Source organism: Strix uralensis, chromosome 5 (genome assembly GCF_047716275.1).
Source record: "Strix uralensis isolate ZFMK-TIS-50842 chromosome 5, bStrUra1, whole genome shotgun sequence".
Classification (NCBI taxonomy): domain Eukaryota; kingdom Metazoa; phylum Chordata; class Aves; order Strigiformes; family Strigidae; genus Strix; species Strix uralensis.
Window position 1 is genome coordinate 28074357 of NC_133976.1, and position 12029 is coordinate 28086385.

Consider the following 12029-nt stretch of genomic DNA (forward strand, 5'->3'; position numbering starts at 1 on the left):
CCATCCTGCCAGCAATATCTATTAGTTTGTCACCTGGGATACCTAAAAATCCCTGGGAGGGGGGTGGGCAGAGGATCCACCTATAAACTGATGCACCTTAGAAGGCTATCATTAATATAAAATAACCGGTGGTCCAGTACAGTAGTTTGCCTTAATGTAGAGAAAAGTACTCACAAACATCTAAAGCAACTTTAGACTTTCTTTTCATGGGAAAGGGAGTTACTTCCTTATTGCTACTAATAGATAACATTTTAACATCACTGTATTTTAAAAAAGCGGAAGTTCATTATTAAAACACTAGTGTGTCCAGCACCATCTGAATCCTACATTAAGACTTTCTGTAGCTCTTGTGAAACACCATCAGTTTGTATTAAGCCATATAATACATGCACGTGATTCTTATACAGATTGTTAAAGTGATCACATTATGCCTTAGGCTAAGATGAAGTTTACAAATGAGAGCTGATTGAACATTGTTGTCACTGTCATGCCTTAACAACTGCACGATTTACTTCATTATCAGTCACACAACTGCTATTCAGTGTGTCTTGCAGTTACTGTAAAGAAGCCCTTTCACAAAGTGCTTGCCCTTCAAGACAGGCTGTTCTAACAAGCAAAGAAAGAGTCAGCATAAAACAATTGGTGGATAGGGAAAAAATGTGTCCCTGAATGGCAGATAGCTTTCTGGACTATCACCAGTCACACATGTAAACAAGAGATTAGATGAGGTAAATGGTTAATTCCCAGTTTGGGGGCTCAAGGATTTCCTTCAGGATGAGGGTGGTTGAATAACTTATTTAAAAAAAATATGTCAAACTGGCAAATATTCCTTCACTGTCACCATCTGCCCCAATTACATTTTCTTCAAATGACAACTGATTTCAGCTTATCAGGATTTAATGATCTCCAAGATCTGCTGTAAAAGCTGTTTGTTTTCCAATACTGAAATGGTTGGCTCAAGAAGCTAATTTAGGGTTCAGAGAGGTTATGACTGGATGTAGGACATTTTTTTTTCTCAGAAATTTTTTTTGCTTTATAAGAGTACTGTATTTTGTTACAAGAATTCTGTCTAAGATAAATCCTAGTATGCCTGAAGTGTAAAGAGAGAAGTAAATTTAATTTTAAAATAACATCTAAAACTTTCATACATTTAAGCTAAGGTATGATGAAAACTGCAAGAACAAACATACTCTTCTACGAGTTTCCTGTCTGCTTCTCATACCTCAACAAATAGGTGATGATGAGTTAACCTTATGAAGTATTCTGTTGTAAAGCCAATCCTAACTAACAGACTAACTACACAAATTAAAGGGATAAACATATACAACTCCAAAGCCTTATGTCAGAGGGTATTTTACATAAAACCAGAAAAAGACCCCCAGGAAAGTCCAGGACAGATTTTTAAATCACTATTGATTTTGCATGGAAGGAGCTCAAAAACATCCATTGTGATCTGCTGTGCAAAGCCCTTAAGTAGACCAAATAAGGTATATTATATACCTTAGTAAGGTATATAATCATAACAAAACAGCTCCAAGACTTTTTGAAGCTTTCCCATTACTGCTACATCTGCAATCTGAATGCTCAAATGCCATTATTTGCTGTTGCCTATTTTAGTTCAGGAAAATTTCTGTTCACAGAAAAAATCAGTTTGAGCTCTGCCAAAGCCAGAAGGTTGCTATGAAAGGTATTTGGGGAACTTGTCTAACATCTGCCTGATATCCAACTCTGAAAATAACTCACTGAATATTCACAATCAACAAAATAAGGCAATTCCTCAAAAGAAAGCACAGCACAGTGCATTTTATGCTTACCAAACTATCCACATCTATGCTTGAGTTTACCGCCCACTGCAAGGTTCCCATGATGTTCATAGCTAAAGTAAGAATTATGCCAACTCTACCTGGTCCATCACCTGCAGAGAAAAAAACACATTCAATTTATATGCAAATAAAAATACAATAGAAATCAGAAAATTAGCATCTATATCTTAAAACACATATTTACATTCTCTCTTCTTTTATTTCATGGAGAAAACATGGATTTCTTAATTATACAAAGGACTGAGCACTTAATCATCAGTTAAGCACCTGTCTTTGGCACTGAATTCACCAGAAACCCTGATCTTGCTTTGGCAGAAGAAACAATTAAATCTTGGTACTTAAACTGTAAACAGAATCAGGCCTCTGTAATCTTGATTTCAATTTCGTTTTTCCAACAGATATGAATCTGTGAAATTACTCTTATCTAATTAAAACACCACAGATAACAACTTTAAAATTCAAAATAGTTGTGCTGGTTTACATCTTCATTTCTTGAACAAATAGGGGACATGTCTCCTTACTGTTTCACAAAGATGCAGATATAAATTCTTTTGCTTTAATTCTCTGCTGTAACAATGATGGGATTTTCCAGGGATTTTCCTTTATGAGTTCATACAATCCAATCCAAGCATTTAAACTACCCCACTGTTGATTTTTAATCTCACTATGTGTTAAAATGAATTGAGAATTTAAGACAAATGCCTTTCTATGATTTCTCCATTTCTGCTATGGCTTTCTTCAATAAACTTCCTCCTGTTTTGCTTATAGACATCTCATTATCAGAGTAATTACAGGAGTAAACAATACAAGCAAAATATTCCTCCTGAAAGATGACAGATTAAGAAAAGGAATTTAGTGATGCTTCAAGGACCTATTACCTATAATAGTAAAGTTTACAATAGTGGCAAGATGACAAATTTTCATGTTTTTAAAAAGTGTTTCTTTTCTCAAATAAAATATCATGAAAAACAATAACACAAGAAACATTTTTCCTAAAAAGCCCCAAACTACTAAGCACACAAAGTAAAAAATGAGAGGGGCACCAAGGGATATTGTTTGCCTATGAATTTTAGGGGAAGTTAAAGTCTCCTTTGTAACAAAAGTACTGCAGGAGCTTATTTTCATACAGAAGTATTTGTGTGGTCGGATTTTTTTTTCTAAGAATCAGGAGAGCTCCTTATACAAGAAATAGAGGATAGCATTTCATACACAATACAATATTAGATAAAATGTACACTTTTATATAACTCCTTTTCAACACTGAAGTATGATCAAATGAAAGTTGGATATTGTTAGAACCAAAAACCTCCCGCACAAAATCTGCACGTTCTTGCTCATCAGTGACCACAGTATTGAAACTGCATCCACATCCTGCACACAAAGTTTAGCGTAAAACTTAGGAGTGGAAGAATAATGCCTGAGAATCAAAACCAAAAAACATACGTAACAAAAGCGTAGAATTAAAAACCATTTTTGAAGTAATCTGTAGTTAAACCTGCTGAGTTTTTCCACAGAACTCAATTATTCCAACATTTTGGGGACATTATTCTACTATCCTCTGCTTGTTTGAGACTGGCTGTGCCTGGCAGTAGGATAGTAAGGTACAGAGTGATTCTCATTCATGTACTGGGTTTACTAGGAGTGGTGAGCCATTTTTAAGGGAAGTTTGAATGGAATTTGCAAAACTTCACACTGGAACGTGGGTCAGTGGGTTGGAAATTAGAAAACTGTATGACTTTCTGCTATTGATGTGGCTTTAAAAGATCATTAAAACTTTGTATGTCTTAGCCATTTGCAAATGGGAGGAACATTAACCTCTGTTTACTAAAAAACTTTGAGTTATACAGATGATAATCAACATCCAAGCTTTTCAGTACCCTAGCATGGTTACATTAATGTGACTTAAAACACATGATTACTTTTACAGCAATTACAGTCAAGAAAATGAAAGTTCTGTCCCTTCAAATATTATTTTCAGATTAATCCCTTTAATGAGTCCTCTACTACATTAGATTGAAGATAATGGTGAAATCTCTATTTTATTTAATTGTGTTTACTATTATGACATACTTAAATCAGTTACTCCAATGTACGCTAAATTTTGCAACAATTTCCCTCAGAAGTTTCTAAAGCTGAGCTGTTAAACAGAAGCAGAAGACTTCAATTTCAGTAAAGTTACCATACCTGTTGTTATGATAGAGATGAATGCCACAGCAACAAAAAAGACAACAAAAATAATTTCTATCCTCATCTGGAACCAGCGCAGCGTTGACAGGTAGAGGAACCAGTTTGCGGTGTGTAGGTTCAGGGCTTTGTGAAATAAGGTCTCAAAATACGGCTGCCGCCCAAAAGCTCTCAGTGTCCACAGCCCTTTTAAGCTTGTAACAAGATGGGTGAATATTGGACTCCGAGCTGTAAAGTGTTTAAATTAGAAACATCATAAACACTCATAAGCAAATATCTTTGATATAATGCAAATACACAGCCTTATGCTCTAACAACAGTACAACTATTGTCAGTGTTTAATTTACATATGCTGTTGGAGTACCTGACTGAGGCAATCCTATCACAGGATATATAACGATAGTCTTTGCATGAATGGGTTGAAATTCCATTCAGTGTATTGCCAGAAAGGGATCACATTAATTCTTCATAGTTAGCACACTACTTGGGGAAGCTCCCGGCCTGCTGTAAAATGACACAAGAGAAAGGTGGCTCCTCCCCAGCCAAAATGAATTCCTGCAATTCTGATAACTCCATCAAGTGAAGTTTTTTTAGTGCAGACAGAATACTGTAATGCTTTGGATTCAACTGTACTGACATGGTAATTTTAAGCAGATCTTGCATTACATAAAAAGTGGTGAGCCAATGCTGGATCCCTATGAACATCAAAGAAATTTAGATTTAGATCTGAGGAACTTCAGAATTACACTTAAGTAAAAGGGAAGACAATCATCAGTTAAGATTCAGGACTGATTTGCTGAGGATCTGCCAGTTTGTTGTAAAGCCAGGCCACAGTGCCTGATTTGCGAACCCACACTTCAGAATGAGGTTTTCCTTTTTATTGGGAACATGTTAGTCTCTTAAAGGGGAAAGAGGAAGGAAATTTAGTCAAATAACTTATTCAGAAATAAGAATTCTTTGCAGACAAGATATATCCATTCTAATTTTTTCTTACAAAGAAACAAACTCACAGGGCACATACCAAGTCTGACCCCAATTTTTCAAGTTATGTTTACTCTCAAGAAAAGTGTATATCAGGACTTTATTTGTTTTCAGCTGCAGTGGTGATAAAGCCCCAGCTTTAAAAAGATCTCCATTGATCTTTGGCAGCAGAGCACTCAGTATTGGCTGGATCAGTAACAGCACTGGCTTTAAGGATGTGTTCTGCTCCGAAAGACAATGGCATCTTGCAAGAGAAAAGGCAAAGAAGAGGTGAAAGGGTGAATCACTTCTCAATTGATTTGTTGTGGATTTAGAAGTCTACCAATTTTGCTGCTCCTACCTTCAGATTCCAGTTGTTTCAGCTGCTGAGAAGTGTGGAGGAAGTATGCCCTTAACACAATAAAGGCTGCTATCACAGGCACTGATGCCAGGAAGATGTAGGGTTGTAATATTGAGACTACTGTTATAGCGCCAATCACAATCAGTATTAACTGTAGAATGAAAGAAAAATACTATTGATATAGTAAACTTGTCATTTTATAGACTAGATTGGTGATGAATCTCCTTCCTATGGCAACTGTGTATTGTTTCAACAAACATAAAAGTGCTAACCTAAATAGGATTTGCAGCTGAGAACAAACCTCCATGAAAAGATCATGAATAACTGAGACCAGATCCATAATCTTTTGGAATAAGCTGCCACCTTTCAATAGATGGAAGAAGTGTTTTCTGTAGTACAACCAGTATTGCAGGATTCTAAATTATGAAGCCATGCAAAACCAATGGCAGCTAGGCAGTCACTCTCCAGTTAAAACTGTAAGGAAAACACTTGCAATATCTGAAGCCACCTGCCAGACCTACCAGCGCTGTCCCTGTCTTGTCTGGACTAGGTGTGCAGGACTGTCAGGAGCTGAGTGCCAGACTCCTGCAGGTTCTGGGCCAAGTAGTTTTTCTGAGGGTCAGAAAAAGTGGGAAGTCATACATCATCACTTGCTTCAGGGACTGTAACACACATATGAAACTAGCACTACTACTCATCCTGATCAGAAGACAGGAAATAAGTCGTAAGAGGACTTGTGGTATGAAAAATTTGCAATTTCAGGAGAAAAAAAGATGTTTTAAGGTGACAGATGACTCAAAAGGAAAAAAATAATTCCAGAGTTAATCTATTTCACCCACTAAAGACTACTACCATTCTCATAAGACCTGATCCTCAGTAGCTCCAGAAAGATTTAGCTAAATCAGTGCCTTTACTCTAGAAGCACCTTAAGCACTTAGACTGTTTTGTCCATACCTAAATGTAATGAAAATCAAGTATATCAGCACACACAGAATAGCAAAGCTCTGCTTTGTATCAGGATATTACCTTTCACACTAAACATCTACTTCAAACTGCAAACTTATCAGCCTTAAGCAAACGCAAATAGAAAATTTGGACAAAATTATGAACATCACATTGAAACATCACTGCAAATGACCAATCAGCAAAGAAATAGATGGAAGACAAAACTAATTTCACATTAGGAAGAGACTTGCAGTTCATGCTTTTGCTACTACATCCACATAAATTCAAGGAAGGATTTAAATTCCCAGTACTCCAAGTCAGAGGTCTTTCACAAATAGGTAAGCATGTTCCAGGTTTCCTACACTTTTTTTTTTTCATCAGAAATCTGAGCAATGCAATAGCAGCATCAAAGTTTATGAAACAAAGTTACTGTAACAGCTGGACTAGTTATTTTCCTCATTTCTCTTAAAAGAATGGTGACATATGTGGGTTATGCTTGTGCAGGCTGTATAGCACTGGTCTGTAGCAATGCAAGAATGGATTTGTGTTCACTTATTATTTCAAACTGCAGAATTTAGTACCTCTTGTATCTCTAATTCTTAAGAAGTGAATGAGCTGTTTAATTGATATTAAGCCAAGTTATACAGCTCTCGCAATACTTAAGATTACACAGTCACACAGCGACTGCTTTAATTCCTGTTTCCGTCATTTACTGATTCTTTGCAAAGGCCACCATGATGCCATATTGTTCTCACTGCTGGTCCAACAGTGATTTCACTAAAAAGTTGAATATGAAAATCTGTATTATCTCATAAACTCCAAACACAAAATAAGGGTGAAGTCAAACAGAAGATGACACCTTCTCTAAAAAGGCAATAGCAAAACTCAACACACAAGCCAGCTACATTGGCATATGGTCAAGGAATGTCAGCAAAGGGCCCATGCAGCCCAGTTAAGAGCCACAGTGCTGCACTGCAGTGACCCAGGTGCTGAGCTTTCAGGCCTGGGACAGAGGCCAGATGGGGAGACATGTTCCAGTACTTTTTCTGTGTCACCAGTTTGGAAAATGCAGCTGGTGGTAGAGACAGAAACTCAGCGAGGGTTCAGGATGGTAATGACTGCAGCAGCCAATCTGTCTGACCAATGGGGATTTATCATTTAGGGAAAATCAGTCATGACCATAGGTATAAATGTCCAGTGAGTTCAATATGACCTTTTGAGTGTGACTATATTAAACCTTAGGGACAAGCAACATATTTTAGCAGCATCTCACATGAAGGATCTCCAAGAAATTATGACCTCACTGTAAGCACTGGTAGAAAACCAAGATGGATGTTAAAACTAGTGGTAATGCTACTGCAGTCTTTAGCTGCCTAAAAATCACACCCAAGATGTACAAAAGCAGGTCAGATGGCTGTCAGAGAAAACACTACAGATGTTATCTCTTGTCACTTATGTAAAGGTTGATACTGCTTCTTCTTTTATGGGCAACAGGGTATATCCCAGTGACTGGAGAGTAACCCTGGCCTCTTTCATCCTGAAGCCTCATTCATCCTGGATGAAAAGCCCTGCTCCCTAAAGCAGAAGGCTCCCTGATATGTCTAATGCCCATAGAAGTCCTAAGGGAAACTATGCCGTGACATCCACAGCTGCAACAGAGAAGGAGGCAGTGTCCCTAAACAAAGAGTTAGCCAGAGTCATCTACCAGCTCATTCTCATAGAAGAGGGAGTAAGAACCAGCTCTAAAATTTTGTGTCAGATTCTTGGGAAAAGCTCAGAAGCCAGAAGGATGAACTTATGCAAACATAAACTGAAGGCTAGTAGAGACAAAGTCTCCATCTCCACTGGACTCAGATTTAGGCATCCCAGTACATTTAGAAGCTAACCTTCTCTGTAGATCTCTGCAGCTGGGAAGAAATAACCACATGCACCAGTACAAGCTGGAGGCTGACTGACTGGAAAGCAGTTTTGCAGAGAAGGCCTTGGGGGTCCTGGTGAACCATGAGGCAGCAACATCCCCCTGCAGCAAGGGAGGCCAACAGCAGCAGCATTGTCAGAAGATCAAGGAAGGTGATCCTTCCCCTCTCTTCAGTACCAATGAGATGGTATCTGGAGTGGGCTCTCCAGTACAAAAGAGATACAGACATACTGGAGTGACTCCAGTGAAAGGTCTTGAAGATGATAAAGGGACTGCAGCATCTCATATGCAAGGACAGGCTGACAGAGCTGGGATTGTTTAGTCCTAAGAGAAGGCTTAGGAGATCTTACCACTTTGTATAAGTATCTGATGGTATTTATTATAATTATATTTATAAATTTGTGTATATATACAAATAATTTTTAGAAATCATATATATTTTAAAATTATATACTATTTATATAAATACCACTAGATATTCAGTGCCTGAGACAGATTATTCTCAATGGCACCCACTGGAACATAAGAGACAATGGGCACAAGTTGAAATGCACAAAATTCCATTTAAACATAAGAAAAAGCATTTTTATTGTGGGGCTGGTCAAACACTGGAACAGGTTACTCAGAGAATTTGTGGAGTATCCATTCTTGGAAATAACCAAAATCCAACATGGCCCTGGGCAACCTGTAGCTGAACCTGCTTTGAGCAGAGGGGTTGCAGAGGTCCCAGGTCCTAGGTCCAGAGGTCCCTCCCACATTCTGTGACTCTGCAATAATCAGCACAGAAGGAGAAAGTCATATGTATAACTTTTCTGTATCTTTCAGAAGTCTGAAACTGCCAAACAAGTCTGAATCTATGGAGGATCGGAAGGAATTTTTTATGAAGGGATGACTGGTAAAAAGCAGTCAAGATAGTGGGTAGGTTCAATGATCTTCACCAGAAGAACCTGGAAAGACAGGGCAGTTTATCATTCATGTTCTGGAGCCTCTGCTGTTGAGACTGAGAAGACAGAGGTGAACCTATGGAACATTAGAGCATAGGTTAGCCTCTGAAAGGCATCAGAACAGAAGAGCCAAGTCTAGGCATTTTCCTCGTCCTTGAAAACATGAAAAACACGTCAGTTTCTTGTAGAGAGTTTGAAATGTGGAGACAGACTAACTAAAATAATTTTGGAATAACATCCCTATGGCAGATCAAAAATATCAGAAACAAAGTGGTCACACCAGAAAAGACAGTAGTGAATCCTGATCACACTGAAGATGACATTAACGATTCAGAGATCTCAATGTCCATGTTTACTCCTTCAGCAAATCTTCATGATGTTTGCAGGACATGAAGTAGAGCTGCAATGTCCTTGAACCTCTTCATGTGGAGCTGCACTGGCCTCTCTAAAGTCATGAGTCAAAGTTATCAATTACTAAAAAAGATACAGGGAAAGGCATTCGGTTTTATCAGACCATCATGTTGGTATGGACTGTAAAGCAGAGCAAACTCACAGATGGAGACAGGCAATCTGTGCAGCAGAGCATTTGGGTTGATTAAGTCAGTCCTGCACACCTCCTAAATAAAGGAGGAGAGGAACAGGAGGGCTGGGGAAGATTTGCTTTTATTTTTTAAAATTTCTGGGAACCATCTCTATCTGAGGAAAAGCTGTCATTGCAGCATTAGTGGTGGGACACTAATGAGGGATGCTGAGATTCACACAGAGCCACTAAGTCTTAGAATAGGCAGGATGGGGAGCAAAGAATGCTATCCTCCTTGAGAAACACTGGAATTGCCTTTATCTCTGTATTTCTTCAATGTTCTCTTCAGGGTGGATGAATTGGAAGGTAATTCAAAACTCAAGACTTTGCAATGCATGGTGTTTCCCAGGAGGTATGCTGGAAACAAGTCTTTCCATCCAAAAAATTAAAAGTTTGCAATTCTACCACTCTTAGGGATGTAAAATTCCTCCAAGGAGCAGAGTCATCTAAAGCTTTCCTTCATCACAAGTAGTTATCCAGTGCTTGACAGACTCAGCTTTAATCCCAGAGACTCAGGGGAAGCCACAAAGATGCAAAGGATAAAAGACAAAATTAATCAGTCAAACTTGTGAATGAGAAAAAAAAAGACAAAAAAGAAAAAGAACTGCCTGGCTGAGAGTTGAAAGCACATCAGCATGGGTCAAACTGCCCAATAAGGCAGGCCTGGAAGAGTTTCCACAGAACATAAAAGAACAGAAAAACCAAGAATATATTCAACAAAAGAGAAGTAAATTAAGGGTGATGCTAGCAAACTGGGTACGAAGGAGGCTAAGGAGGTAAAGTCATGGAAATGACTGAATCAGTCAAAGGATAGCATGAAAAAATAATTAATCGTGAGCAAAGATAACTGAAAGAAACTAAAGAATGCCCTATACACCTTTGAAGTTGTATGTGGGCAGCAGCAGGGATATTTGTACTGTAGGGGTCTGCAGGGCAAAAATATTTCCAAGCCTGAGTACTAGAAGTGGTTTGCACAAACAGTGGAGGTACACATATAGGCAAGTACTCAAAAAAGAAGCAATGAAGTTGACTTACAAGATAAGCAGCTATATAAATAGATATACAGACTGGAAAAAGGAAGAGGGATTTAATTCCAGTTGTTATTTCTTCTTATCAATATGATTTGTTTTGCATGATGTACAACTGAAACTTTACAATGCTATAAGACAGCTAACTTTAGAACTTTTATTCTACAAACCTGAATGAAGTCAAATACTGTAAGTGGAAGTAAGTCATCCAGTACTGCCGTATCTTTTGAGAATCTGTTAAGTATACCACCTATGGATTAAGGAAAAAAAAAAAAAAGTCAAACATTTTAACACCCCCAAAATCCTACTTATATTACTTTAATAAAAAGTACAACTGTTTCTGAATACAATATATTAGGGATAAGCACAAGATTTTTTATAGTACAGGCAATTCCATTACAGTTTAGTAGAGTTACAGCTTCTTTCCCCATGGAGGAATTTGGCTCCACCACTCCTGTTTCAGCTTTTGGAATCTCAGAAAAACCCCAGGAAAATGTAATAAAAACAAAGAAACATAATTAAACAGGACAGAAAGAGGCACAAAGCATAAAGTCTGTATCCCTTATGCAGCAGGCTCTGCTGATACACAGATAATTTGCACATCAGCATTTGTATGAGTTTGTACACCAGTTTCTTAGCTTCTGAGCAGAATTACTGTATTAATCACCAGGTAACAACAGAATTAAGAATATAATGGGAAAATGAAGAAGAAACCCTATGTTGTATTGTCATTTACCAGTGCCTCCTGTAATCTAGTACGCACCAGTAAGAAGGGTATGGGATAGGAACTTCATGTACAGCGGGAGATGGAACTTGTTGCACCAGTTATATAATGAACTCTGTATCAACTCCAGAGACAAATTTGAATACACATACCATTATTCAAACTAACTGATGTTTTATGTCATTTTAGTAGGACTACTCATGACATAAAGCACTATTTATCATCCACACCTGACTCCTTGTCACTCACCACATAACTGACTACATCTTTTCTATTGCAGTTTTAGACAAAGTCTATTCATTAGAAGCTATTCTAGTTTTACTGCCTCAAACAGTTAACAGTTAATTTTCTCCAACTTAGAAGGTGATATTTCGGAATCAGAATTGACAACTGAAATATGTCACACTTAAAGTACAATCAAGGTTCATTAAAAGATTCACAAATTACTTTATGCAGCAAACTTTTAACATTCAGCTTGACTGAAAATGTAAATGGGAAACAACAGTATCCTTTAACAGAATGAAAACTGCTTAATTGAAATGAAAGCCATACATGAGTCAAT

General features: G+C 37.7%; 1 protein-coding gene across 1 annotated transcript in view; it reads right to left on the bottom strand.

The window, feature by feature from the left end:
* Positions 1-12029, bottom strand: part of CFTR (CF transmembrane conductance regulator) — a 91671-nt gene that overhangs the window by 24717 nt on the left and 54925 nt on the right. Inside the window, exons 18-21 of the mRNA XM_074869342.1 lie at positions 10914-10993; positions 5329-5479; positions 4008-4235; positions 1815-1915 (exon numbers count right to left, since the gene is read on the bottom strand). Coding sequence (XP_074725443.1) covers positions 1815-1915; positions 4008-4235; positions 5329-5479; positions 10914-10993 — 560 coding nt within the window. The remainder of the gene's footprint in view (positions 1-1814; positions 1916-4007; positions 4236-5328; positions 5480-10913; positions 10994-12029) is intronic.